The sequence below is a fragment of the Nyctibius grandis genome, chromosome 22, assembly GCF_013368605.1.
Source record: "Nyctibius grandis isolate bNycGra1 chromosome 22, bNycGra1.pri, whole genome shotgun sequence".
Classification (NCBI taxonomy): Eukaryota; Metazoa; Chordata; class Aves; order Nyctibiiformes; family Nyctibiidae; genus Nyctibius; species Nyctibius grandis.
The window spans coordinates 3,872,527-3,899,012 of record NC_090679.1 but is presented as its reverse complement, the minus strand read 5'-3'; the positions used below and the strand labels follow the sequence as shown (position 1 = coordinate 3,899,012).

At 40.0% G+C, this 26,486-nt stretch overlaps 1 protein-coding gene across 1 annotated transcript in view; it reads left to right on the top strand.

Moving 5' to 3' along the window:
* SLIT3 (slit guidance ligand 3) overlaps nt 1-26,486 on the top strand; it is a 524,461-nt gene that overhangs the window by 311,650 nt on the left and 186,325 nt on the right. The window contains exons 7-8 of the mRNA XM_068417108.1: nt 8,769-8,840; nt 14,377-14,540. Coding sequence (XP_068273209.1) covers nt 8,769-8,840; nt 14,377-14,540 — 236 coding nt within the window. The remainder of the gene's footprint in view (nt 1-8,768; nt 8,841-14,376; nt 14,541-26,486) is intronic.

Sequence of the window (26,486 nt, the reverse complement as noted above, 5' to 3'; positions counted from 1 at the left end):
TATTCTATTCTATTATTCTATTTTCTACTTTATCTTGTTTTAGCATGTTTTATTTATTTGCATGTCGGTGTAAGTCAGTCATAATGATCCGTACGTGCACATTCAACATAAAGATAACGCTAGAAAGGTTTGAGCATCAGTCACCAGACGTAAGTCACCAGAATCCTTGGTTTTTCTCCCACTTGAATACATACAACAATACAATCTGTGATTGTACAGGCCCATGTGTTTTTTTTCTGGCCTCTTTTCCCCATTTGCACTGATTCCTAGTCCCAATCTCTTTACCCAGATAGCTTGCCCAGCCATTTTCGTAGCTGCGGGTCCTTTCTTTCCCTCTCCTCTGGTCTTAGCCTCAGCTCCTGACCTTGCCAGTCCCAGAGACACCAGCAAAAGCACAGCCAGTCTCTAGGGAGAGTTAATGCAGCAATTACAGGACTTAAGTTAATATGCCCTAAAGTTATCGCTATAGGCAAATGTGATCACCCTGGTTCTTGCCAGGTGACAAAACAGGCATTTTAAGCAAAGAATTGTTATTATAATAACCCGGTTTCCCCAAAGCCTGATGTTTTTGAAAGTAATCTCGCTCCTTCAAGGGAAAAAAAAATCTGCCATAAACATCTGGCCTTTCTAATAAGCTTAAATAGTTAAAATCTGATAGTTATATGCAAATTAAAATGAGCTGCAGAATGGGAAGAATCAGGCAATTGTAGCAGTAAACACTGCTGGCAATTTTGTGCATAATTCCATACTAGGCTTATTTATTTTATTTTTTCATACATTTCTAAAAAGAACATGTTCTTTCCTCTGAATGCTTGAGACTAATCGTATTTCTGATATCAGCTTCCCAAGTTAACAGTGCTAGAGCCTTTCATGTTGCTGTGATGAGAACTTTCGTGAACACATCAGCAAAAGACTAATACTAGGACAGAAACCACAAACTGGCAGCTAGTTATTTTTATTTATTTCAGTGGATTTTACGTGTCACCTGAAGACTACGTAGAAGATTATTTGCCTGGGCTAACATTGTGTTTTAAAATAGCACTTATGTAGTCCCAACTCATTTTAGAGTTGGGTACAAATATTGAGACAAAAACCTAGCTGTTATTGCTTTTGCTGCTATTTTGAGGTGTCAGATCGGAGCTCTACTGCTCTATGTCGGTGAATAAGGCCCCTTGTGAGATCATTATGTTTTCTAACAGTTGAGAGTAACGGATTAATCTGTACAGCATCAGTTGCTTTCATTATATGCCCACATGGTCGTTGTGGGCTTTAACCTAAACGGTCTGTGGGGAGATCAAAGGATTGAACACAAGAGGCACTCAGGACCCACCAAAACTCTGAAGAGATCCAGTTGAGTTTTGGAGTTTGCTTAACGAGCAAATCTTGGATGCTTTGAAAGCTGAGGGTGAGGACCGTGCTCAGTGCTGAGGGATAGAGTGCCAAAAGCATTTTGCTTTTTCATCAGAGGCCATGAGAAGCAGTAAATATTTAATTTAATGCAAATTCCTTCTGACCTGTGTGAAAAATAGCTCTGTACAGCATTGAAAATATAGCTCCTTTTACCGTACAATTTCAAAGTTAATTACAAACATTAATTATGGCAATGTGCAAAATTCAAGTCTTGGTTTTATTACTAAAATAGATTTAGATTCACGGTTTGGAATTGGTAAAATGCCCCTGCTGTTAGTTGTATTAGGTGGTACGTAAGGGCTGAAAGGGGTCTGAAGTTGTCATCTCTTGTCCCACCCTAGGGCAGGACCATCAAGTCCCATGCCATTCCTGCCAGGAATTCGTTTAGTTTTTTATTACAGGCTTCCGCTCCTGATGGCTGCATACTCTGCAGCAGCTCTTTGCTGTATTTTTCTTGTTCTTATTGTAAGAAACTTTTCCCCTATATCTAATCCAAATTCCCCTTTCTGAAATTTAAACCTGTTACTGCTTTGATTTACCCTTGTTGAATACAAGGAACGGAGAATTTCTTTTCCCTTTGCAATGGCTTTTTATGTAGTTAGAGAGGTTTAAGAGTAAGTGCTGTGAATCTGCTAACATAGAGGTCTAAGGTTCTGTCACTGTTAGAGTTAAATTTTGCTGCTAATGCAGTCACCCAAATTCACGTTCCATCTCTAATATTTCAGACAGCCCCCAAGATCATCTTCTTTATGTGCATAAATGCTGATGGAGATGTCTAATCTTGCATGGGTTCAACACTTTCAGTCCACATGCACACTGTGAAAAGATTCCTTCACATATTTTTATTTACCAACACTCCACTCCCCCAAAAAGGCTTGGGGTCTTGGAGAAGTTGTCTTTCTGTCAGCTCCAGGGCCGGACTGTCGTGTGCCCTTCTGAGCTCCACTGGCGACATGAGGTGAGCTGCTCACTCTTTTTTTTTTTTTGCATCGGTTCACCCACTTCTGAACAGAAGTAACATTATCAAGAAAACTGTTTGCATGAGAGGTTTAGTTGTGCTTGCAGATGCCTTGGTTAAGTCTTAATCAATTTTCCGGTCTCATTTGCTGTATGTATAGTTGCACTGGGGATAGGAAGCCTGGAAACCATGGCAGTTGTGGGAGAAGCGGTAATCGAGGAGTATGACAGTAATTCACTCTTGGGAATGTTACAAGCCTGCAGATGCCCCATTTGTAGCTATCCGTTGCATGCACATAGATAATAATCTTGTATTAGGCCCAATTACATGGTGTTATGGACACACAACACACAGTTACATACACAGCCAACGAGCATGCCGTGATAAAGCAGTGGTGTAATTGGAGGAGACAGAAGGAAATGTTAGACTTGTTAGTGCTGCCAGTGCTGCAGTGCCTGATAGGGCTGTTCCCCGCCAGCCTGGCCCATTTGTTTTTCTGCTCCGTTTCAAAGTCTCACTTTCAAAATACAGGTTTAACACAGAGTGAGGTAACTCAGCCCCTTGTTCTTTCCACAGTGTGTTTAGAGAGCTTTAACCAGGAAACAGAAATGAATGTTGTCGTTTAACTTAGAGTGAAGCCCATAGACACATAGAAGTATGTGCTGCCAAATGAAGACCATTGTTTGCAGGATTCCTGCTATCAAATCGTCTGTTAGAAGCCTGTGAAGAATCTCTAGTGCCCAAACGTAAAAGGCATTCAAAACCAGATATGTAATAAATGAGCTGGTGCCTTTTCAGATCTCTTTCTCCATTTACGTATCAGTAAATGTGTTTGAATATTTCTTTCTAGCTGAGACTTTGCAAATGCTGCAAAGTCCCGTGATCAGCCAAATGTGATACAAAGGAAGCCTGGCGTGTATCAAAACCCTGAATGGCCAGCACAGCAGACCTCTAGTAACTATGGTAGATGCTTGTTAAGGCTTCAGGAAAAGTGTTAATCAAAAATTTAATCTACCATATAATTTCTCAATTTGATTAGCTGTTTGTGCTAATCAGCTGTAGAAATGGAATGTGAAAGAAAATCAGTCTCTGTTACTGTCAGAAACCAAAGGGCGTCTTCAGCATACGACATATTTTCCCCTTCCCCTCCCCTGAAATCCATTCTCCGATTGTAAACCAGAAGCATCACTGTGGGTATTGTACTGATGCACCGCTAGTGATCTCTGTACATTATGAAAATGTCTTGTACTTAGAAAAATAGACATTTGCTTAGTGTTTTTTCCTTTTGCCAATGATAAAACAGAATACCACAACACTTTTTAAGCTAAGATGTAGCAGGTGGTATTGTCATAAAACAATGTTATGTATTTAGCAAAAAACCCAACCCTCCTACGTATTTTCCCACTTGAAATGTGACTGGAAAACATTGTCAGTTACTGTTTTACATTATGCTTATTGAAGTACTAATTGAAGAAATTAAATAGTTCATATTTCAGATAATTCTTTTATGTTTAACTTTTTCTGACATCATTGCCAGAAGATCCTTTTCCTTCTTGTCTAGTACTGAACTGGAACAGAGTGGGTAGGTGTATTGTAATGAAAGTGGTATTATTTCAGATTAATAAGTCACCAGGCATTCTGATATTCATTATATGCTCTTAATTATATCATTAATTGAATTCCAAAGAGAAACAAAATCTCAGAGTATACTCTGTAATTTACAGAATTGAGAGTTTTTGACTATTGATCTGACAGCCTGGGATTTCTGCTCTGTGAATTAGTCCAAGGAACATGAGGGATGCTTGGAGTTCCTGAGTGTTTTTTTTTAAAAAAAACCCACTTGTATTATTAGTAGGGTTCAAAATTTAAATCCCTTCCTTTACTTTCCAAAGCATCTTCCACAGAAGTTGTGTGATTTCTTCTAGCATTAGGAGTATAATTTTTTTCTGACTCTCTAGTCCTGAACACTTGTATTCCTATTCAAGAGGGTGGAGAAAGGAGTAAAGAAAAATGCATAAATATTATTTAAAGAAACACACAGACAGTCATTTCTACAGGTTAATGCTATTAATGTAATTACATTGAGTCTGGAATTAACAACTCTCTGTCAGGGAACTACAGTGGTGTACATGAATTTGGAGCAAGTCAGAAGAGAACAGAAATGCAACTGCATGTAGTTAAATTTGCACAAGAAGTTTGAGGAAGGAGATAGGTAATTGCTTTCAAATCGTGACAGGATTGCAGAGTGAACATTCTTTCCTTTAAAAAAATTCTGATTGGTAGGGGCTATAAATCAGCTTTATTCTTAAGAAGAAAGAAAGCAGCTCCATGCGTGCCTCTAACCAGTTTGGGCAACTGGCAGAGGAGTGAGTTAGTAGAGCAGTTCCTCTGGGGCTGTAAATTGAAGTCAGTGGGACTATGACAGTTCATACTGGTGGAGGATGTACCACCTCGAAGATTGCTGATCCCACGTTACCCGTCTTCCAAGTAGTCCTTGGAGGATCCTTAGGACTGCTGCAGTCTGCTTCTGCTTAGCTTGCAAGATCTGACAAGGATCACGGCCCAAGGTGGGAAGTTTGCTGGCATAAATAATACTGCCTATAACCTCAGTTTCCTGATTCAGCATTTTGGATGTGAATAGCTTACAGGGAGAGGACTTCTAAATGAGAGGACAGTGCTTTTTCAAGGGACAAGGGTATATTGGGTTCTGGAAGAGGTGAGAGGTTTAAGGCTGGGGACAACCCAGCAGAATACAACTTTCCCCATATGATGATGGAGGAGTCGGAAGACTCTGGAAGTTCTCCATTTCTCACAGCTTCCTGATGTTTGTGCATCTGTTTCTGTGGATTTGAATCTTAGTCAGGTCAAAATGAGACTGGGACCTTGAAGCAGCTAGCAGACGACTGGAGCACAATTTATTTTTTCCCTTCATGTGTTAAAAATGCCACTGTATTGCGTGCTTACCCCTGTCAGGACACATACTCTTAAAAATCGTTGCTGGGATGGCTTTGCATGCATGACGGAAAGCTTTGCAAAATGCCTCTAGAGCACACCTCTACCTGAAAACGTCCGCATTCAAAAGCCAAAGAGTTCTTACTGCGTGGGAGCTGTGTGAGCTGCACAACCAGAGCAGCAGGGTTAAATTCGTGCAGCTACAGCTGCCCTGTAATGCAGACACTTCACTGTCAATTAGTGCCCTTTGCAGTGTTTGGCGTTCTTTGTCCTGAAATAATTGCTGTTATCATAGATGTTTTATTGCCTTCATTATGGTTAACATTTAAATATCAATGAAATATATGCTCCTAAGTCATCTGTGCAATAGCCAGCTGCTAAAGTTATCCCTGAAATTTGTGTTTAAGGAGTATATTAATTCAGCACTGACTTAGGATTCTTAGAAGGAGGGTTATATATTTGTTGATGAATTATGGGAAACCTTTGCTTCTTAGGGGCAAAACCTGAGCCGCTATCATCTGATGTGTTGTGAGTAGAAATACTGTGTGACTGGAATAATGCTTTGTCTGTCAAACAGAAATATTTTCAGAAATTTAAAAATATTTTTGAATCATCAAATCAGACAGTAAAGGCTGACCTTTCCGCGTCCAGATGAAGAATTGCACTGGGAGATAGGGATGTGTTCTCTACCCTCAGTTAGCACAGAAGGAAGCTCGTTGTCACGTCCTGTTCTGCCTGAATCCAATCGACGTCCTTCTGAAATCAATAGAAGTCTCCCTTCAATTCCTATGGCTTCTATTGACTCCTGTAGTGCCATGCGTGACCTATTCAGACATCAGCTAGTGATTTAATTTTTGTGAGACATCTTTTATTTATCAGTGTACACCTAAAATCTTCCAACCAAGTACATAGCTCATTTTTGTGTAACAGGCAGCTGAGGCAGAGGGTGAATTGTATTTTTATGTTTACAGAAAAAAAAATGGTGGTGCAATTAGAAATTCCGTTTGTGAGCCCTGTTTAAACTTCCCGACATGCATATGCAAATAGCAAATAAATATAGCTATTGAGGGGTGGGTGTGTTGATGTATAGATGTATGCACCCTTATAAGAGGTTTTCTTCACTTTCTGAAATTGTTGTACATGCTTGTTTTGACGGACTGTCCACAAAAGAGTTTGGTTTGCATCACTGGCTAAATAAGGTAATCAAGCAGTAGCAGTTGTACGACAGAGAGGTTCATTTTGCACCATATAAACTGCCACAGTGGGACATTTGTGGTGTCATCATGACATTAGCAGGAATTCACAGGTAGAGCTTTTCAGCCCTGCACGTGTACACTGATACTCATTGTGTTCACTTCCAGCACTGAAGCCACAGTGAGGCAGTGGGATGTGCAGATTGTGATGCACAGCCTGTGAAATGACGTGGCTGATGGCTGTAAGAGATTACTTTCTGGTTTTCTTCTGAAGTTGACAGTATTTCCTTCTTCATCTTATCCAGTAATTTTATAATAGACTGTGCTTGAGGCTTTGCACGTTGAGAAACTGAATATACAGACCTGTAATTTTGTATACCCATTGTTCCCAATACTTAGCTATGTGTTTCTTGTCCCATTTTTTTGACATCATCAAGTTTTCCAGAGGATCTGGAATGAATATATTATACTATAAGCCATGATGCATTAAGGCTTACAGCTCTTATCAGCCTGGTGTGTGAACATGTGTGACTTGACTGACACAGATGTCTGGCAACAGATCTCACATTCCAGATTTCCAAAACTTTGCTTTCACTGACATAACTCACTCTGCTCACGGATTTGGAAAGGCAGGGTCATTTTGCTCTGCTAGTGCAGTTTGCTGTCATGGATATGTCGGCCCCCAAGCTGGCTCCAGAGCAGAGCGATAGCACATCCATCTGGTGCAGCACTATGCTGAAATACCAGCTGCGGTCCTGATAACAAAGTGGTCGTGTTCTGTCCTGCTGGGATGCGGTGCAGCAGCAACACAAACACACTGCTGCCAGTGTCAGAGCCCGCTCACACACCTCTTCTGAGTGTGCCTGTTACCCTGCAACCTCCTGCCTCTGCCAATATGCGTATGTGTCTTCCTGCGTACCAGAAAAACAGTCTTAATGGGATATAATCTAATTCAGCTTTAATCTGCTGATGTTGTAGATGATGGTTTTGCCAAGGGATTTCTAGGCAGAATTGTAAAAATGTTTTTAAATTGGCAGATGACCAAGAGGGCTGGTTAACTTCTGTAAAACTCCTCAAGAGCTTTTGATTAAATGTCCTATGTAAATACATAACATTGGAACAACGCAATAGTTCAGGGAAAAGGGTAATGTGCCTCTAGGTTGCTCCAGCAGATATTTTCTTCACCGCATACACAAACGCACAAAAGCGCTATCTCCTACCAAAGTGGTCCTGTGGAGTGCCGTGCCCCTCCTATAAAGCAGAGGTTGCTCTGTGCCATGGTGCTGTGGACACCACACATTTCAAACAGGCAGCTGCAGCCAGCAGCAGGACCGGCCACGCTGGGACATGGAGTCACCACTGTCCCCCTCAGTTCTCATGGCAAACTGGGCTACTGTATTTGCAGATTTGGTGCACTTGGAGCATGGCAGTTATGCCCTGTTGGAGTGCTTTCCATGTCCTGTGCCATCTTGATGAACTTTATAGCTTCTAATTTGCTAGAGAGTCATTGGTATAATTAGGAGCTGCATAAATGGGAGCAGCACGCTCAGCTGATGATAATCAAGTCAGTTCATTTTTCGTAAGAAGCGCAAAGGGTGTCCCTACCAGCAGCTGAGATCATTTTCTGTTTAAGCTCTGCTTTGATAGAGCAGCAGAAATCCTTATGTGCCTGGGTCATGAGATGTTTTATTATGGTCTGTCCCACTACCCATATATTTTTTCATAAGGAAACCAAAGGAAGAGTGCCCATCCATCTGTGTGTTTTCAAAAGGATGATTTGAGCTGTCTGTCCGTGTCAGCTGGCTGTGTTAACAAGCCTGTGAGAGTCAACACCTCTCTTTTTGTGTGAGAGTGGGTGCTTTTAGTGCAAAGCTTTCATATTGCGGTGTGCAAGATTGGTGTTCCTTCACTCAAGTTGCACCAGGTTTTCAAGCAAAGTGGTGGCCTAACCAGAAAGTCTGGATCTGTTCCAGTAGTTGATAAAAACTCATCTCCTGTACTCCGTGGTAGTTAGACATGGTAAATAGTAACCTTCATGTGTTCTTATGCAGCTGTTGGTAGCTTTGGCCTGACAATATCTTCCATGATATGCCACAAATTGCCTGAGGTATCGGTCATCATGTCTTACTGCTCCCAGCCTGGCAGATTTATTACCAAGAGTTTTAGCAGTGTTTCTGTAAATAGTGTGCTGGTGAAAAAATGTAAATAATTGATCAATTATTCTCGTTTTCTCTCCTTTTTTTTCCTCCTAACAGTACTCTCAACAATAACAACATCACCCGCATTCCTGTTACCAGTTTCAACCACATGCCAAAGATCAGGACTCTGTGAGTAACATCTTCGAATATAATAATAATAATAGTAATAATGATGGTGTAAGCCAACTCTTTGGATATTTGTCATCTTGTGATAATCTTATTTCAGTCTCTTCCCAATGTGAACAATTCACCCTACTCTTTTGAGGAAGATGTCACTGAACAAGCCTGACCCTGTGAGGGCCGTGGCGGGCGGGGCAGGGCCTCGCAGCTGGGCCCGGCCCACATCCCTCCATGGGGATGGGGACAGCTGAGGCCAGGCCAGGCCAGGCCATCAGCTCACACAGGGCCCGTGGCCAGGCAGGGTGGGCTGGGGCAGGGCTGGAGACCCACACTGCTATGGCGTCGCTGGGGCAGGGGCTGAGAGCCGTGGGCTGGGCTGCGCTGGGGTCCTGGGCCAGGGCAGGGCTGGGGAGCCTGCTGAGGCTGGGCAGGGCTGTGAAGGTGGCTGGTGCCTTCAGGACCCTGACTGGGAGTTCACTGGATTAACGCAGGGTTAAGAAAGACTCAGTTTTATCAAGATTTTGAATTTACTGGGAACTGAAATGGCAATTTTTTTCGTATGGGAAAATCTGTAATGTGAAAATGTGTTCCCAGCTGGAACATCATCAAAATTGTGAAAACTGCTCAGATGGATCAAATTATTTAACTTTATTAATATCCTGTGTTTAAATCCTATTTCTTCTTTTCAAATTCAGCATACTAATTTCTGAAACAAGAAATTTTTTAAAGAACTTGAAATAAAGCTGCTTTTGCAGATACTTTCTGAAACAGTGTCACTGATTCTGATGCATTTTTTATAAAAGCTTCTCTTATGTCAAATCCATTTTTCTATAGCTGAGCACCATTCCACTGGAAAAGCTCTGGTTGGCTTTAGTAGACCAAAATACAATGACCTGAAATTAGACTGTGTGCTTTTGTATAACTTAGCCATAGCCTACCAAAAATGTTTTCTTTAAACAAATTATTCCTTTAAATTCCTTTAGAGAATACACAGCTTCAGGAAAAGTCACATTTAAAAAAAGTCTCTCTATTTTTTCCTCTAAAATCTCAAACTCAACCAAGATGTATTTAGTCCTAAAAGCAAAGGAAGGGAAATAGTAGCTAGCCTGAAAATTTTCTATGGCACCGAAAAAATAAAATGCTTCAAGGATGCTGCATATGCATGTGTAAAATCGTATTAAATAACTTAATAGAACTGAACAAAAATGGCTCTTACTCATGTCAATCTATGTAAGATATCCTCTGATTTAAATTTACATTCTTCATTAAATGGTGACATTCATAGATCTTAATGTAAGTCATTAAATGGAAATTAGATGTTTGTCTTTTAGAAGAGAATGGATAAAGAAGATAAAGGTAAGGTGAAGGTTCCTGGAGTTTTGCCTTTTCTCATTCAGTCACAGCAGTCCAGAAAATTTGCCTGGCTTCTTCAGATTAGTCAGTCTTGTCTGTTACCAGGGCTCAATGCCTTTTGCCATTTTCCTTTTAGTTTAATTTCGGAGATGGCTTTGTATATAGCTCCCTGGAGACTTACACTGACTAATCCCCCTCTGCTGTAATTAAGGGAAAAAAAAATAAGGGAAGGAAGTCATAAATAGGATTTATAAAGGGAAGCTTTTATATTGAATTCTGAGAGCCACATTTTATAGAATGTGAATGCTGACCCACTCTAAAAGGATTTTCTGGAAATTTAATTTTGGATCTATGTCTAAAAGGGCACCTTTGCAAACTTGCATTTGTATTCATTCACCTCATGTTCTGTAAAGGTAGTTTCATCAATATCAAGTGGCATGTTTCAGTCTGCAAAGACTGCCAAATAACGTGCAGTACCCTTCTTAGCAGTTCAGTATAGGGACTGAAAAATCCTACATGGACAGGTGGAAATACAGTAAAATGGTTTAGTTTTCTATGTTTCAACAGAGGCAGAAAAGTCATCAAAATAGCAATTAATAAGAGATAAATACAGGAATCAAATAGCATTTCGTAATTTCTTCTGCTACTGCTTCCTATTAAAAAGTAATATAAAAGTAAAGAGGAAATTCTTCCTCTATCCCCAAGTCATCTTAGCACCTTTTGCAATTAATACTTTATTAATTATAAATATTAATAAAACAAGTTTGCATAGTTACATTTTACTTAATATTTTCTGATTTCTTCTGTTCAGAATTTAGGCAAATACTGTTTTGATTTAACCATGTTTTGTGTCAATGGATAGTAATACTCTAACAACTAACATACACCTGACCACATGTAAAACTGATCAGGTTTTGTTCACCTATGTAAAATATTTATATAAAGATATTGTTTGGGGGGGAATGTTAATACTCTCTCTAGTTTCTTGAGCTTTATTTCGCTTGATAACTTGTTTCTCCTGCATTAATATACAACCTCAATGAACAGTTTGCACCAAAGGAGAAAGCTGGCTGAGGCATTATGGCTGAACAAGATCTACTATTTAATCTTGATGCGCATTTAGCCTACATGGATCATGAATGATGTTCGTTACAGTTTGGTGGCTCTACTGTTTTCTTAAAAAAAGGATGATTGGTTTGTACACCTTCTCAAATAGCTTTACACTTAGACATGGTTTTTTTTTTTTAGAAGCTCTTGTAGTGAATCCCTGGTCTAAATGTTACCTAAGTAGGGACAAGCCCTTTTCCCCATCCAGCTGAGGCCCAAGGTGGATGGTGTTTTCCCTATGTGTCTCTTTTACACACTAGTGAGGTCCATTAGCAGGACATTTGGGGTTGCTTGTGCCGCAGCTGCATCTGCTGTGATAGTTCTGTGGATAAATAACTTTTTCTAGATGGCTCTCAAAACAATCTGCTCATTTAAGGAGAACAGAGAAGGAAAAATAAAGAGCATGTTCGACTTGAACGTGACCTCTCAGGGGAAAAAAAAAAAAAAGAGAGAGAGAGAAGTGCTGTAAGATTTGAAGCACTTGAAGAATTCTTTAAAAAAAATCAGCTCTTCTGTGCTAACGTTTTTATTTAACTGTCTTTTCTGTTGCTAAGTTTCATTGATCTTTTAGCCTTGATTGGAAGTGACAGGAATTAGTTTTTATTGATCTGCTTTCGTTTGCCTGAAACAGCTTTATTTATGTTAAAGCATGTCCCCCATTCCTATTTGCTTGATGGTAAGTGTCCTGTCATCTCTGCATGTGTCAGTGACTGCTGAGATAGGTAATTGCATAATTTCTTTTAATTTTTTTATTTAAGGGTAAACTGAAAATGTACCAAATCTCTTCAGTGCTTTTCATGTTCACAGGGAATCGATATATTATGCTTTTGAAGTACTGTGAAACGTCTTTTTGTGGCTGTATTCATTAATGCAATTATCAAAAATACACTCTAATAGGCTGCTTTGTTAGGCTTGGTAGGCTCTCTAAATGGTCTCTTCAAAAGCAAACTTTAGAATATCCATGAAAAAATCTTGAACAAATGACAAGGTAGGGCTCTGCTGAGGCAGGCGGGCTGGCAAAGAGGTGACAATTTGCACTACTAAAATGGGAAAACCCAGAAACCAGCTATATGAATTTAGTGAAGAAAAAAAACAACTTGCAGGACTGGAAGGCTATGCCTTTTTGTGAAATTGCCATTTTATTACTCCTGCCTGCCTACATCCGTACAGGGTATGCAGCGTCTGGCATGGGATGAGGTCTGTTTCAGTTCCCGAAGGAAGATGATTCTGAATATCGTTGTTGATTGCTGTGGTGGGAAGGAGTAATATTTTGAGGATTTAAATGAAATGATTACTCTATAAGTTAGAACAAAGTCTTACTTAGGATGATTTCGGCCTAGATGATATTTGTTCTCTTTTCTTTGTAATTGTACTTTCAATCAACAGATTAATGGTTCATAATAACAAAACATTTTACTAGAAATCTAACTTACTGCAGGGTCAATTAAATAGCTTCATAATCGCTAAAAACAAGGTCTTCTAGCCATCCTTCTAAAACAATTACGTTTTACAGTGCTCCCAGGGGACTAGCGTCTTTCATCTCTACAGGATGAACTCTCAGGTCCAGATTTGTGGTCTTTTACTGTGGCTGCCCGCCCCAGACATACAAATCCGGGGACTGTCAGCCCAGGCGCCACTGCTGACCTGCACTGCTGCTGTGCAATATGAAGATCTCACAGATAGTTAATTTCTTTGTTGGATGAACAAGGCTAAATCCTGTGCGCACCAATTGCGTGGAGTTTTTTTTAAATGTAATGCCTGTAATATTAGTGAATAATGCTTTATCTAACCATTCCTGACAGGATTTTCAATCTGTTTTGTCATTTCAGCTTTGGTATAGCACTGCAAATGTATGACTCATTACAAGGAATGAAATAATTAATGTCCTGGGCTTTTGTTTTGACCTAAAGTTTGGTAGCTATTAAAATGAGCAGATTCGCTCCCTGAACACATCATCATTTTGCAGACTTCCCCCCACAATGTGATAATGCTTCTGCAAGTGTCTAGTGCCAGGGGTGAAGCAGGCTGGGAAGGGAGCTGTGTGGCTAGATCTTCCGTTACAAAGAACGGCCCCGGCATTGCTGTGTGGCATGACCCCGTCATGATCCCCTTCTTCCTCATGAGTTGAAAATTCCTGTCTAGAACCCGCATACTGTTGTTAAATTGCCACAGTAAAAATAGCATTGATGAATTTGTACAGGCAACACAGCAACACACAAGGTCTCAATAGCCTGTGGTGTGTGGGAGTCTCTCTCTCTCCCCTCCCAAAGAAGAGAGAAGAGGGAAGAATCACCTATCATCCTCTTTTTCAGCCTGGTGCTCTTATTTATACAATCCATCCTTTGCATTCACTCAAAGATATCACATTCATGCAGTTATTTCTGATACGAAATCACAGGCAAAGTGATTACTTGGAGGAATCTTAAATTCTGCATGTTCTTTTCTCTAGAATGCCCAGCTCATGATTACCTGTAATTGGCTAATTATTTAACTTCATTCTTCCAAGACATTATCATAGAATGGTTTGGGTTGGAAGGGACCTTAAAGATCATCTAGTTCCAACCCCCCTGCCACAGGCAGGGACACCTTCCACTAGACCAGGTTGCTCCAAGCCCCATCCAGCCTGGCCTTGAACACTGCCAGGGAGGGGGCAGCCACAGCTTCTCTGGGCAACCTGGTCCAGTGTCTCACCACTCTCACTGTAAAGAATTTCTTCCTGATTTCTGACCTAAATCCACCCTCTTTCAGTTAAAACCATTACCCCTGTCCTATCACTCCATTCCCTTGTAAAAAGCCCCTCTCCAGCTTTCTTTTAGGCCCTCATCAGGTACTGGAAGGCTGCTCTGAGGTCTCCCTGGAGCCTTCTCTTCTCCAGGCTGAGAAATAGCACTAATTTATATGTGCACATTTGTATACTATGTGGCAATGTGGACAGTCAAGACCTGACTCAGCTGTAACCGATAACCTCCAATGATCCTACTTAAATTGTAGTGAAAAGCCAGACAGGCTTGTGCTTGATTGCTCTGGTTTGTGTCTTCTGTTTAAAAAACTACTAATTACTTCAGGGTTGTTCTGTCTTTTGTAGGCGGCTTCACTCCAACGTCCTGCACTGCGACTGCCACCTGGCTTGGCTGTCCGACTGGCTGCGGCAGAGGCGCACTATCGGCCAGTTCACCTTCTGCTTGGCACCTGTAAACCTCCGGGGTTTTCTTGTGGCGGAGGTTCAGAAGAAGGACTTTGTCTGCTCTGGTAATGATGCCAATTATTCATTTATCTATCAGCTGATGGTTTTATATTGATATTCACATAAAAACAGTGAGTGGAAAATTATGTTGTGTTTGAATGCTGTTCTGTAGCAGTCCTGTTTGTTTTTATCATTGCTAAACTCTATGGAGTAGATCAAATTATTAATTTTTTCAGCTTTATAAGAATTATTGGCTTCCAGTTAATATTTCAGTTCTCAAATTATTTTTCCTACTTTAGCATTGGCAATGATATCAACATAAGAAATCAGTTAAGCGTGGATAATTTGGTATTTCTCAAGGGAAGAGCTCTACAGATGACTGGAATAAGAAAGAAAGGAAATAGAAAATGCTGGTCTGAGTCTGTTGATAAATAGATATAGAACAGGAGGAGCAGATTTTATCCCAGGGACTGAAACAGGATTCTTAGGGAGCCAATGCACTTCACTGTTCTACGTGTTTTCACACTGAGAAATGAGTCTGATGATACATGGCCAACTCACAATGTGTCTGTATGTTGGGCCTATTCATCAAGACTCCAGAACTGCATTTGGCTCTTTTCTGATAGAAATGCATTTTCTTACAAGAAGAAGAAAAAGAAAGGGGGGAAAAAAAAAGAGAGAAAACCAGAAAAATTGGAAGAAGAAATCTATAAAGTTGACTGAAAGGAGGAGATCTGGCAGAGAAGAGGCATGGCACCATGTATGCTGTGGAAAAAAAAAAAAAGAAAGATACCAGACAGAAGTTTGGAGATAGTTTTGCAGGCCAAACGGTAAGTAACACAGGGAGCTTGTTATGAAGTGGATGAGAGTCCTAATCTTGATAGACCGTGAGTCTTGTGGTATTGTGTTCTTTATCTCTCACAGTCTGTGAGCCCTAAAGCTTTATCCTCTTGGTACATGTGTTGACTGATGGAGATAGTGCTCATGATAGAAATGTTTTTAGGAATGCCTTTTTTCTATACTTTCATTTACATGTGGCAAAGAAAGAGAGAAATAGTTGTACTTTGAAGTAGAGTTTGATCCCCTTAACTATGTCATGGATGGTAAATTACTGCCCAGCCCTGGAGGTGTGCAGGAAGTGTTACGGGAACATGGAAAATGAAACTGTGCACCAGTGACTTTTGTGACATGATTTTCAAGAGTGCTGAGCAGCTTCTATGTGGTTGTGGAGATTTGAGGATGCCCAGAATATCTGATAAATTACACCAGAAGTTTAACTAAAAGAAAAGTTTAGAAATCGAACAGTCTGGGGACACTCCAGAAGAGAGAAAAAGTTTGTAACATTTGCCTGTTGGCCCAAGAACATATGAGAACTCTCAAGACTGGCCTGCCTTTTTTTTTTCATCATAAATTAATAAAATTAAAGGAAAGAAGCTTGCAGTGACACAGTCCCTCAACTGTATTCCCTAACCACCATTTGGGAAATGAAATATGCTGAAAAAGAAATGCATTTGAAGAGCTCATATTAGTGCAGGATTTAGCAGAGAACTGAGCTTAGTACATGCTGGTTCCACAAAAACCTACATGGACAGCTAGTTTAAAGAGGATATAAATCTTCCCTGCTCCTTATTACAGTTCTTATTCCTGATTTTACAGCATATTTTGTTCGTGTTTGACTATCAAGTCGAACTAAGGCAGAAGGTGAATAGTGAACTGAACTTATACCTCTGCAAAGGAATTTTATACAATGTAAGCTTATATGAATTACTGTAGCTAGCCTCAAGCTGGCAGTGAAAGCCGCCTTTGTTATCATAGTTATGAAGAGCTGAAATACAATTTAGTGAACTCTGTTTAAGCATAGGCTCAGCATTTCAAGGACTTCTGTTTTTATGGTAGTGGTAATATCCCAGCAAAAGAGAACCCAGCTTTTCCTCCACTGTAAAATGGGCTTCATCAGAGCACTCCAGTTCAAAACCTGTGCTGTTGCATGCTTCAAAGCAGAAAGAGGCAAATCAAATACTTTGGGGAAAGAAGAAAAATATCCTTGACAAACTGATTTCTGGTTATTCTTGAAACCCTATGCAAAAATGGGGATTTTTTTTTTTTACAATTTTATGACAAATGTTCCTTTGGAAACAATTCTGAATGCTGCATACCAAGGAACAGCATAAATTGGAAAAGAAAAAGTGGAACACTGGTAGAGAAGTGCCATAACTGGAAACCAAATTGCTTGATTTCTTCTGGACCAAGCTGCTGGGTTTCTTCTATGCTACACATCCTTTAGAGTGACATTTATAAGCATTAGGTGCAAAGTCTCTCAAGGTAATGTTGCTGAAGTCAGAGTTATGTGCAGATATATCTGTGTAAACTGAGTCATACCTATGTAAACTGAGAATCAGTCTTTCAAAAAGGTTCGCTTGTGCCCATAAATTATAAAAATGCAAATTCAAGCGTCACTTGTAGGCAAATTGTGAGCAGTGGAAAAGCTGTTCCAGGTTTCACATGTTCATGCCCATGAACATTTGGCTCAGAACTGCAGGTAAATGTGTAGGATTAAATAGTGCGCAGTTGCCTGGAGAAAGGTTTGCAAATATGTCTAATTGGATTTGTGTTACTGAGGAGGCAGAGGAAAGGTTATTAACAGAACTGAGCAGCCTTGGGACTCAATGGCCGCTCGCTGTCGGGGGAGAGTGCTGAGTACTGCTGGCAGTCCTGTCACCCACCAGAGCCTTCTGGCTGGCTTCTTCAGCAAGCTGTCCCCTTCTCATAGGAGAGTCTCTCCTCCAGAGCCGCCCCTGACAGAGCAGCCTTCCTGGGCCTTTGCCTTAAAGCCATCTGTTCCCAAAGAAATCTCCAAGCAGACTCTTCCTCCCGCACAGCCCCTTATTGAGCTCTGGGATGTGTTTGGTGAGACAATGTCCTACAAGTCAGTATGTTGCAGAAGGGGAAACTGAGTGGCACCAAAGGATGAGGGCTCCTGTTTATGTGCTGCACATAGCATGATGTATTTCTCCTCTTTCTCCACCATAACCTTACAATTCACTGCCATGTTGCAGTGACAAGAGAAACAGTACGCTAAGCAAAGACTTTATGTCAGTTGAAGTATTACCTGCGTTCTAATCCTTGGGAACTGTTTATTTTTATATTCCCTTAGCTAGCAGAGAAGCATCTGGGGGTGCTGGCTTATACTTGGTGCCTCTTAGAGCCTTCCAGTCTTTCCTTGGATCAAACCCAGCTTCCTTCCCATGTTCAGATATTTCACTGTTGAAATGACTTCTCTTTCTATAACTCTGTCTCTCTCAAGCACACACACACACACTGTCTCTCTGCCTATTTATCTGTCTCTTGTCCTCCTCTGACCTCCTTAGAATAGTAATTTTATTTCATTTTCCTCTCATATAAGTTTTATCATGGCTGTTTGATTTTTCTTCTACCTGCTCTTTACTAATTGATGTTGAAATTAGTCTACATATTGATCAGTTAACTCAAGTCTTCTAGCAGGCTTCCAGTACCTGAAGGGGCCTACAGGAAAGCTGGAGAGGGACTTTTCACAAGGGCATATAGTGATAGGATGAGGAGGAACGGTTTTAAACTGAGTGGGGGTAGATTTATATTAGATATCAGGAAGAAATGCTTTCCTGTGAGGGTGGTGAGACACTGGCCCAGGTTGCCCAGAGAAGCTGTGGCTGCCCCCTCCCTGTCAGTGTTGAAGGCCAGGCTGGATGGGGCTTGGAGCAACCTGGTCTAGTGGAAGGTGTCTCTGCCTGTGTTTTCTTACCTGCGTTACTGTGGCTGTAAAGATTTGCAAACTGAAGCAGTGGGTTTGTGAAGTTGTACCATCAGCAGCACCTTGGTCTCTTCAGTGTTCTGTGCAGGACCTACTGAGTGACCCCATTTGGATTTTTTTTACAACAATGAATCATTCTGTTTTTCCTAAGTATATACATGAGAAAATAAATATGCATCTGAACTTCCTGTCTAAGAATAAAGCCAGATGCATTCAGGAGCATTGTATCTCATACTGTGACGTGCAGCATACTTCAGCCACTGCTTTCCTCAGCTAGCTGCTGTTGTCAGTTCTCAACTGGTTGCTTGCAGAGGAGACTATCTGGTAGACAAGCAGGCAGAGACTGCGGGTTGATTTCAGCAGGTGCTGGGAGGAAGTTGATTTTTCTCTTGTACTGTTGCTGCCAATTCTGAGGCAGTATGTTAGGACTTGGTGTTGACTCTGAAGGTGCAGGTTGGTACAGATTTGTTATAGTTGTGTCCAGTAGCTTGAGGTATTTTACAGTGGACAGCGTTTCCAATGGAGTATGAAGATTGGATGAGATTTAGAACAGACCAGGGACTGATATTTCTAACAGTTCATGAATTCATGCTTTTCTCATGTAAGCAGCACCAGATTCTAAAATTTTTGAAATTATTTTGGAGCTGATTTGTCCTGTATTTCTTGCGATATGAACTTTAGCAAAGTTTAAGTGTAGAATATGTAATTTTTAAGTACTTTTCTAAGATAGGTTTCTTTAATAATGTAACAAACATTGTAGAGAAGAAAGTTGGATCCATACATCATTCTATTTTTCGTTAGAAACTATTTTCTCTGGTTCTTAATCCTTAGTTCCTATTCGGATGATCTACGAGAACCTGAAGAAAGTAAAGATGCATAATTTAGATAAAGTAAGTTAAAATTCAGTCAGAAATTGATGCAAGACAGAAATCATTACCAGGGCTAAGTGTCTGGTGATTTCTGGCTAGATAAACTGATACTGATTTTAAGAAAATAGTGGATTGATTCAAATTGCGGTTGAAGATCTAGAGTTTTGATTCATACTGTGAGACTGCAGCTGAGGTATAATAAAGAGGAAAATATGTTAGCTTCCTGCTGCTTTACACAGACTGGTAGATCTAATGAGGAAGCAGATTTATTTGTTTAAGTGAGGTCAAACGGTCTTAAAACATAGCTGTGACTCTCTGGCCCAGACCACAAAACTCCGTAGATTGTCTTGCTCCGTTTTTCTCCTGATAACTTTGTAGCATATTGTTGAGGAGAAAACCAACAATGAGTAACTAATAAAATAGCACTCCTCAAGCTTAGAATCCTAATGAGAACATTCAGAAGATGCCAAAGGAAAAGTGTGTGGGGAGAGAAACTCCCCCTCATATGTTCCTGTTTAAAAGACTCTCTGCAATAGTATGTCTGCAAAACTAGCAGCAGGTCTGCTGCTTTCACCATGGCAGGTAGAGGTACTGCCAGCGCAGAAGATTGGTGCTAGTTGCTAATGATGCAGATTTTGCTGGTGTTGGGCAGTAGCAATTGCTCCTGAGGGAGCGGAGCGGTTTCTCTCCGTGCAGTCCAGCCCCACTCATGCAGAGGAGGGCTGCTAATGGCCCTCAGTTTTAATGGTCACAGGAAGCTGGATAAACGCGGTGGGAGGAGGCGGCCTTTTTCTCTGTGTGTGTGCGTGTGAAGGGTCACTTTCTGCTGTGTAAGACATCCTCATTGTACAGCTGTTTTATTGCTTTTAGAAGTAAGCTGAACCATTTCATCTAACTTTGACCCCTTCCCAAAACAGTGGCCTGTGAGTCATATTAGACAAATAATATCTTTTTTCTCACTGTTAAATTGGTTCACGCTTTTTGTGACCATCAACAGACCCAATAAGTGCTCTTAAAATGGAGTCTGTGCAGGACTTTCAGCGTTGTATGACTTAAAGCCTTTTGGTAAAAATTGTGCTTTAAATTTCGTCTTAGAAACTTTTTGAGGAATGGTAGAATTTTTACTCCCTGTTATAATTTGCTACCACAAACTAACATTGATATCTAGTCTAAAGAAACATTTCAATACTGTGCATTTGTTAGTTGATCCTCAAATGAAATCCTGTCGGAGGTTCGGAAAGATACTAATTGCTGTTTATCAGAGTTTGTTTTCTGTTTCCATTAAGTTTCTTGTTACAAATTTAAATTTGCTTGAGCACTAGCAGTTATGTTGTTTCATACTGTAAGAACTTACTTCTTGAATCACTTCATATGTAAGGTATCACATACGGTGTTTTTTATTTGGGGGATCATCTTACAAATCTGAGGGATAAATATGTATTTGTTAAGGCACTTAATATTTCTTTGAAGACTAAAGCTGAAAATTTGCTTTAAATTACAGTAAATTTTGTTTTACTGTCCAAAAATGATGTCTTACCTTTTCAGTATAATTACCTTTGTTCTGGAATTCTCTTTTCCCCAAAGCAGTATGTGTAGCTCTTTAATGCTTATTTAATGATGACAGGTTGGGGTATTGTTATTCAGCCATTAAGTTTTTGAACTCTTGCTGTAAGACTAATAATGTGATTAATTTTTATGTTAATGTCCAAAACCACTGGCTTGTTTAATTACTAGTGTGTTGGTAGTATTTTGGTATACAATGGGAATGCATCATGGTGGTCTGTCATGCCATGGATTGGTACCACAGCCTTGTTCTGAGCTGGTTCACAGAGAGCGGCAGTGTTAAATACGAAGAACAGGGTTGACTTTGAGTATGTGGCCAAGCCTTTGTATGAAATCTGTAGACTTTTTCTGTTCAATACATGGATGTGATTGGCAACATGTTTATGGATACTCAATTAATAAGAGTAATGAAAAAAAGCATAGAGGTGCTTGTAAAATGACTGCAGAATTCCATAAATGAATAGGTGGTAAATACAAAGTTGCATACCGTCAATATCAGGTTCACGTGGGTTTTTCTGTGTTATTGCCAATGAAATTTAGTGACGTTTCATTAAAATGTGGTGGACGGCCTGCGGCCAGCTGCCAGACGCCCACCCAGCTGCTCTCTCTCCCCCTTCTCAACAGGGTGAGGAGAAAACCAGATCTGCGCCAGCACCTCAGCCCCCTCCCTGTTCTGTGACTTCCCTGCTTGCAGGGCTGTTTCTCACACTTTTTTCCTCACTCTTTCCTCCCTGGCACCTTTTTGCCCTTTCTCAAATACTCTTTCCCAGAGGCACCACCAGCTTCTCTGCCGGGCTCTGCCGTGCCTGCAGCAGGGCTGCTCGGGAGCCGGCTGGAACCGGCCGGAACCAGCCATGCCTGGCACGGGGCAGCCCCGGCCTCTCCTCACAGAGGGCCCTGCAGCCAGTGCCTGGGCACCCACACCCTGTACCGAAGCTGAAGGGATCTCCTGGCTCATTGAATTATTTCCTTGTAATTACAGGCAAATGTAATTTAGGTCAGAAGATCCTTCAGAATTTTATTCTGTCAGTTCCAGATACCATAAAGAGCTTGAATGTACCAGAGGTCTCTTGCAAAAGACCAAAGGCAGCAACCTCAGCCTGTCCCAGGAGGAAGGCAAGAAAGGCCACTATTGCCCTGCGTTCCTTAGCGTGTCCCAAATGACGATGAACTTGGTCCAAGAAATTCTGAGGCGGCTCTGGGAAGGGGACGATGCCTCACTTTTCAGTCCTTGCTCACTCATCTGGAAAAAAATGTTTCCTCACTCCGTTGGGTGATCTCACGGCCAGGCTGGACCCCTCAAGTGTCATTATCAGGAGAAATGTCACATTCTGCCTGAAATCCTCTGAGTAGCTGTGTCAGGCTGTAATGCTTCTGACTGAAGCGAACCCATCTTCCTTCTCTTCCTGAAGAGATCAGCTTTTGTGCTGAGGCAGGGGAAGTCCGATGTTAGCTGCAGCAGGACACAGTGGGGGGGAGGCAGAAGCAAAAACAAATGTGCAAACAAAATCAAATAGTGTTTAAAACTCCTTTTCAAGTATCAGCAAATCAAACCCCAGGGATTCAAAGCATAGTCTTAAAGTATTCCTGTCCCTTCCATAACTTTATCAAACTTCATCATGAAACAGTTCAAGTTCTTTAATGGATCACCTGTTGAGAAGGCCATTCCAGAGCTATGCTCCCTTCACAGGCTTACAATTGATCATGACCATTATCTATCATTTACCCTTGTACCACCTTCTGAAAGGTGGTATCATTTCACTTAAATAATTTGTATTCCTCTTCATTTTTATGCTTGAATATATTTATAAGTTCACTGTATTATTTCTGGACCTATTTTTAAATGTCACTTCATATGCGCCTTCCAGACTGCTGATACAAATTGTGGAATTGGCTTTAATGAGATTGCTGTGCATAGATACCATTTGAACTACAGAGGCACTGCATCTTTTAAGACTTTCTAGTAGCATTATTTTTTTAGTCTTTAGCCTGTTTTGGAAGAGCAAATAGTATACAAACGCAGAGAACCAAATACACGCTAACAGCCTTCCTTGTGGTGCAATAGTCAGAAAGTTAAGTTCTGGCTGCTTTTGGGAGAAGATGTCTGTGTTGACAAAGCTGGAGAACGAAATTCAAAGAAAGACTCAGAGTGGGCACAAGGCATAGGAGATGTTCAAAATCTATCTTTTCAATCCCTCCTATGGAAGATTTAAATGGAATAAATTTCCCTGACAGAAAACCAACTTTGTTATAGCTTTGAAAGGACTTAAGTTGTCTCACAGATTCTGTTGCAGTTTTATTAATCCCTCAGAAGAACAAATCTACCTATTAGACCTCAGTTGTTACAGGTGAGCGTGCTTCTTTGTTCTATTTTTATCCATTGTGATTAGAAGTATTCCATACAATTTTGGTGCTATTATTGTTAATTAAATAATTGCAATATTAGTGCTTTTAGGATAAGACAGTGTGAAGTAAGATCTGATTTTCAATGGTGTTACTTTACTGATATATTTTGAAACATGCAAAGTAGGCTTTTGTAGAATAAAGTAGGCTTTGTTCATTATGTCAGACCTTCTTTTCACTGCAAGTGGATATTTCCTTTTTTATTCCTCAATAATTGTTTGTAAACCAGTTGGGGTTGCCTTTGCCCACAGAAGAGTTGTGCTCGTGTGCCATGAATTTTTAACAGATAAATTTACTGTTTGGGAATGTTCAGCAAAACATTGAACTTGAATCAAATAATGAATATTCATGACTAGCAAATTTTTGAATGCCATGAACTTGATGATATTAACATCATTAGTGACTTGGGTCCCTGATTTATCATAAATACTTAATGCTTTGCTCAGCAAAAAGCTGTTGGATAACTGTAAATGGAAATATTTACATAAACCATTTGCTGCGCATTTCTGTGGAATAAACACATTTGTACAAATTTTTCCTCATTAGTGGAATATTTGCCGTCCATAAGGAATGTTAACTTTGCAAATAGTCAGTTGTGATTGACTTGCTCGTATCTCTGTGCAGGACTATGCACACTCAAGTGCATTTTAATACTGGGGTGCAAACACCAATCAGGAGCAATACATTTGCTTTGGGTATCTTTTTGAGATTGTGTTACTGGGAGTCTAGTGAAAACTATAGCTCATGTAGTGGTAATTGATTTCAGATGTCCTAGCATTATAAGAAGTTCCAATGGGTTATTTAATTAAACCACAAAAGGTCATAATATATCCACAGATCTGCAATACTTGTAGTGGTTTGTTTATTGATCAATAATTTCATGTCTGCTGTACTTAAAATGATTTAAAGTCACCACAGACTTTTAACTTGTGAATCCTGCCAGATTTTTCTTAAAATCCAGTAATATTTTTTACAAATAAGTAACATTTTGCTGGTGGAAAAGAACTGCTGCAAAGGCAATTGAATAGGTGAGGAGGTAATAAAGCACACTACTTAGTGTGCCGTAATTGGGTGTCAGCACAAATGAGATTAGTTTATTTAGTAATTGCAAAATTTATTTTAAATGCCTGTGACATTTAAACTGTTCATTTATACACCATAGTCATTCTATTCTAGTTGTAATATCAGTCTATTTGCTGCTCTTAAAAGGCTAGAGGCCAATGAGATGCTTATTTGAAAAAATCACTTAATTTCTCTGTGAACCGCTGGGTCCTAAGTCTCTCCGCTGTCTCCTCTCTCCCCCTAGCCCATAGTCTGAGACTGTAAAATAAAGTGGTGCAGGCTAATGGCATGCCAGATATTAACTGCCCTAATCATTGAGGCTGTCATTCCATTACATCAGTCACAAAAAGCATAGTAAGTTTTGTTAATCATCCTTCCACATTTTGTTAGTGTTTTTTTTGTAGCAAAATGTATAACGAAGTTGATGACTTTTATCTCTTAGAGAAAAATATAATTAACATGGTGAACTAGTGCTGCCTTGTAACAAAAAAATCTGAAATGACAAGATGACAGTAAGAAAAACTTCAGAAGGGCAATAATCTAAATGCAGCTGGCTTGTCTATGGCCATTTCCTTTTGTTGCATACACACCATAAGGAGTTTACTGCACTTGTGAAGGACATAAATAGGAATCCTGACATATTTTTGCTTTTCCTGTGTCTTTTCTTTTAAAGAAGTATTGGCAGCAAATTCATTTTGAGATTTCAAATATCCTTCTTTAGAGACTGAATTGCCTTGGGGCCCTTGATCTATCTATATGCTTATACTCTGCATACCTATGAAAATCATACCCAAACTTTAAGAACTTTAAATTCTGTAGCCTACTTAGACTTGTTTTCTTGACCAGTCCTTTCTTTACCGGCTCTCCACAACTATACAAACATTCAACTGATTAAACTCTCTTGGATTTTTTTGTGCTTTAATTCTGTAGATCTGCTATGGAGCTAACAATAGCTCCTCATTTAACTGAAGCAATTACATCCAAATCAGCTTTGAAGTTCTATTTATAGCATTATCCAAGAAAACTTTACCTTAACAGATGACTCTGTGAGAGCTGATGGAATACGTACTAGATGCCTGTTGAGTGTGCATGTGTAATGCAATATTTTGTTCTTTGCAAAGGAAAAACATAAGCAAAAGCATCTGATAATAACAATAGCAATTTATGCACAGAGTCTTTTTATTTCATTAAAGTTTTCAGAAATCTACAGTCTAGATCTACTTTTGTTTGTGCAGAAGAAAGAAATTCACCAAATATAAAGGGCTGTATTCAGCATGGAATCAAAAGTATTTTTACTCTAAGCACAAAACGTCAGTCAAAAGTGGCAGAAGTACCGGATATTCTGGGGCACTTAGAGAATTCAAGCTTATAATGAGAAATTAAGTTAATAAAAATACTCCTTTTTCCGTCCTGTTTTAAGTGAAATGAGAAAACTGATCACTTATGTGGAAAATAAAGAGTCTGCACAAAGACAGCCTCTTTCTTTACTTTCTTTCAGTATAAGCTGTTATTTTTTCATCCCATTTTGCTTGCATCTGTGTTAAGAATAAAGACGTTATATTGCTTTCTCTCTCTATTTTGACATCATGTACCTCCCTGGTTAACTAATTGGTTATTTGTTTTACTGACTAGCCATAAATCAAAACTCTGTTCACATAAAAGTTCCTCTTTCGTAGTGGAAAATCACAGGTAAATGGTTTTTGGTCCAAATTCAGGGTAAATAGAAGGGTTCCTATTGGCTTCAGTCAACTAGAGATCAGGTCTTTGTTTGGAGAGGATCTGAAAGGGTTAGTGGGCAGCACAAATAATGTTCTGGTTTACCTTTTGGCCTTTCCACTCAGAAAGTTGCTGGAAAGTTCCATGATACTTTCCTGTAGTAGTTTCCGTGATACTACTCCTGTAGTATGATATTTAATTATCACCTTGTTGCTGCCTGCTTTTTGTGCAAGGAAGACTGGTGTTTCTGTCTCTTCTCTCTCTTTTCAGAGTGCTTGCTAGAATAACCTCCTTTCAAACCATCGCTTTAGTGTAGAGCACTCTGCAATACTGCGTCACACAAAATGTGGAGGTGATGAGCTGAGTTCCACTGAATCTTCTGCTGTTGATTTACATGCAGTAGAGTCAGGAACAGACTGTTAAAACTCCGACTGGCAATACGTCAGGTTTTTGATCTTGTGCCCTAATGAAAAGGGAGTGTATTACTGCTGCTGTAACCCACAGGAATATGTTGCAGTGTTATAACTGTGCAAAGTGAATTTTCCCCTTGCTACAAAGCCTTTTCAGAAAACACGTCAGACATGTGATGATAAAGGATGTGTGAAAGATTT